Genomic DNA, 3,851 nt, shown 5'->3' on the forward strand with positions numbered 1-3,851 from the left:
ATGTAATACTTCACCTTTTTCAGGTAATGTGGGATCATGACACCCTATAACCAACCAGTGTGATAACTCATATAGTGTTTTGCACCCACCCACGTCACTAAATTATTACTTTAGTAACTTAGACAAGGAGTAGTTATACATATTGTCATTTAGCAAGTGACAATTTAAAGTATTAATATATTTTGGGCTTTCTTCCTCGTGTCCTATGCTCCGATGCTGGTTGTTTGAATGGCAAATGCTCGCTTGGGGTGGGTGGGGTTTCTTATTTATTTATTTTGGGCTTTGTTTTGGGCCTTGTTTTTAGCCGTTGGGCTTGTTCTTTTTTCTTTGGGCTGGTGCCCTTTCGTGTACATTTTCCCTTATTTATAAATTTATTTACCCAAAAAAAAAAAAAAAAAATACCTTCACAAAAATACCACGTAGCATTCAACTCTTCTACTAAAGCTTTCTTCCTCTCATTAGTTAAATTCAGTACACCATTGATTTTCTTTCCAATCACAATTCGGCGCCCACATTCACTTTCCATTCACACACAACACCAGTATGCACCTACACTCCTTTCGTAATCTCATTTAATGGAATCAATTTTTTTTTTTTTTTTTGGGTGTACTGTTGTTATGCAATGGAAAGGTTGGAGATATAAAAGAAGAGTGGAGTGACCTTATGGATTGAACCCAGTACCTCTGAGATGATTTCCACCCTACTTTGAATATTAAAAGGATTTCGATGCATGAATTGAAGCACATATATGAAATATTTGAATCGGGTCGATTTATGTAAAAATTATCTTGAATGAGAGTAAACCAAGAAATAAGCTGAAAGTCAACAAGACGCTGAACTTGCTAACATGCATATTTAATGCTTTTTAGATCAATGTTGAGCTAGGTTCAATCGTCGTTAAATTGTGCAGTCAGCGAAAATGAAGTCATGAACTCATCAAGAATCAAACGATTGAACAATGACAGACACATAATAGTTAAGTATTTAGTTAGAACTGACAAACTTATGATCAATGAAAAAATCTATAATTGACGATATTACGATACTAAGTAAGAAATAAGCTAAGGAATGAAAAGTGATAGACCTTACTCGATCTTCTCTTAGTCGTGACAATGTCAATAACTATACTAACAGGCCTGTGGCCTAGCGGTCCTAGGCCTTTACTTCTCAAAAAGAAGTCAGGAGTTCAAATCTATATGTATAAAAATACCAACTAAAAAAAAAATTAAGAAAAAATTTTATTAATAAATCCCAACAAAGAAAATATGTGGAATTTGAGTTTGCTTTATAATGGACACTTGTGAAGATGAATGGGAAGCAGAGACAAATACATTCATATCAATTGGGCTCAAAGAACATATTCTGTCCGCTCATCTACACTGCACAATTATTGACGTCATGTGTGACGTTGCATAAATTGTTTGTTTTTAATGTCACCATCCCAAGTGGGAAATGGAGAAACTCGAGTGTTGAAATCGAAAACGTAACCATTAACGAAAAGCTAACATTCCTAAACTCGTCTAAAATCTTTTAGATCAGGAGATGTCTCTCATGTCCCCATGATCATAAAGTTACCACTCTATTTAGCTTAGCCTTGATATAATCTTGTCCTAAGAGAAATTCTAAAATATGTTCGGGTATGTTTACATTAGGTATTTCTTCGTACTGAAATATTTTATTTTTATTGACAATTGACGGATGAAACTTTGAAAGATAAATAAAGAATATTTATACGGAGGAATATCAACATGCTAACGTCTTAATATACTACTTAGCTAATTCTAAGGAGTTGGCTCCAGTAATAAAATCCTAAAACTCAGTGCCTCATGAAGTATAAAGTTTCAGATTTGAATCATTCCGAGTGTGATCAAATTCCTTAGGAATTAATAATGATTGCGAATATAGTCTCTCAATTCTTGTGGAGGGGTCGATGTAACAACTAGGGTTGCAATTTGGGCGGGTTAGGCGAATTTGAGATATAACTTGAGTCCAACCCACCATATGAAATATTAAGTCCAAGTCCAAGCCCAACCCATTATTCTATTTTTAAATTCGGGCTTCCAACTCGGGGTTAGATTTAGGGTTAAAACTTCGAGTTAATTGGGGTTATTCGTATGACTAATTTTTATACTGAAAATTTAATATAATCTTAAATTAGTTTTAGATTAAATTACTCTTAAACAATAAAAAGTTTAAAGATTTTTTGTAAAATTTTAATAAATTACAAACAAATTTTTAGAAAATTAGTTCTCCTAAATATTAATATACAATAAGTTAAGATTTAACCAAAAAAAAAAAGTAATAATAGTTTAAATATTATATATAATGTATTTTAAAGTAAAAATATATATGAAAATAATATTAGAATTCGAGTTTGGGTTGCTAACATTTCAACCAAAGCCCAACTCCAATTAAATACAGATTGAAATTTTTTAATCCAAACTAATCCTAATTATAAAAATAATTGTTCAAATCCTTAAAAAATAAAACTGAACTCAAATTGAGTTCAAATTAACCGTCCAAATTACACCCCTAACTAACAACATATTCACATGGCAACATAACAAGGTCAGATAAAGTAGTGTGTTAATTCATTTCTAGGAGTTTGGGCAAAGGAAAATAAGAACCACTTTATCTATTACGGAAAGGAAATGGCTAGCAAATTGTCAACCTTTTCAACTAGACGGGCCCAAAGGAAACATGGTTAGTGGGGTTAATTTGGTGTTTTCAAACAACCTGCTTTGACACGTGTCACACCCACAATGGCCAACAACCATTATAAAAGACCTACTACATTCTACTAGTTTTGCACAAAAGAGAGTCCAAAGATGTCCACTAAACACTTGCTAGTGTTGTTCCTTGCTGTCGTGGTTCTCACCACCGCCTCACTAGCCGACCACCACGAGCCACCTGAACATGGTGGACACAAGCCACCCACTTCCGGAAACAAGCCGCCCCCGAAACACAAGCCACCAACCCCAGAAGACACTGACGATAAGAAGCCAATCCCAGAACACAAACCTCCCAAGGAAGAGAAGCCACATCCAGGACATGATAAGCCACCATTTCATGGACACCCTCCGGTGGTGAATGTTGAAGATGCACACAAGCCGCCACAAGGCCCCAAACCAAAGCCGCCTCAGAAGAAGCCACCAAGCGGTGGCAAGCCTCCTGCCACAGGTTCCAACTGAGAGATGGACTGATCACTTTGTTATAGATAGAAATAAAACCAGTTGTGATCTGCTGGTGTATGCTTTCTTAGAAAGTGTCAGTTTCTATGTATGAGCTAGTCATAACTAGTATTACTACTACTTGGATCGTCTTGTTGTTATTTACTACTCACTTTGTGTATGTGTATCTTTGGTTGTAGCTAATGGGCATGTATGTGCTCTTTATCAATGCTGCTTATATAGGCATATATTAATACTAGCTCTACTTTCAGTTTCTCATCTCTAATTCTGTTTATGAAATCTTCACTTATGAACATGGTCGTAAAGAGTTACTAAATCATAAGATGTTAGTATAAGTTAAAAGAGCAATGCTATCATGAGTTGGATCTCATGATACTAGTCATGGACTCTCTTTTTAAGTTCACACATTTTGAACTAAAAAAATAATGCACAAATTATATTATTGCGTAGACAATATTAAAGTGACTCCATTGTAAAAAAATCAGCTCAAAATGTCATAAAATAAAAGTACTTGTATATGAGATGGTTAAAGATCGACGATGGTTTAATTTGTTCAAATAAAATAAAATGAAAGAGAATATAAAAATTTGACTAATTCGTGTGATGTATTGTTGATGAATTTTTACATGAAATTTTGATCATGTAATCTTTTAAATATTT

General features: G+C 34.1%; 1 protein-coding gene across 1 annotated transcript; it reads left to right on the top strand.

Annotated features, from left to right (window-relative positions):
- The first annotated feature begins 2,828 nt into the window (after positions 1 to 2,828).
- On the top strand, positions 2,829 to 3,191 carry LOC132272305 (early nodulin-75-like). The gene has a single exon (XM_059773521.1). The coding sequence runs from the start codon at positions 2,829 to 2,831 to the stop codon at positions 3,189 to 3,191; it is 363 nt and encodes a 120-aa protein (XP_059629504.1).
- Positions 3,192 to 3,851: the final 660 nt, after the last annotated feature.

Source organism: Cornus florida, unplaced genomic scaffold (genome assembly GCF_030987335.1).
Source record: "Cornus florida cultivar Cherokee Brave unplaced genomic scaffold, ASM3098733v1 CherokeeBrave_3.0.0_Hap2_Chr01, whole genome shotgun sequence".
In the NCBI taxonomy this organism is placed as follows: Eukaryota; Viridiplantae; Streptophyta; class Magnoliopsida; order Cornales; family Cornaceae; genus Cornus; species Cornus florida.

Excerpts from the sequence above, each read along its gene's own strand:
- LOC132272305 (XM_059773521.1), top strand. The coding sequence starts at position 2,829 with ATGTCCACTAAACACTTGCTAGTGTTGTTCCTTGCTGTCGTGGTTCTC.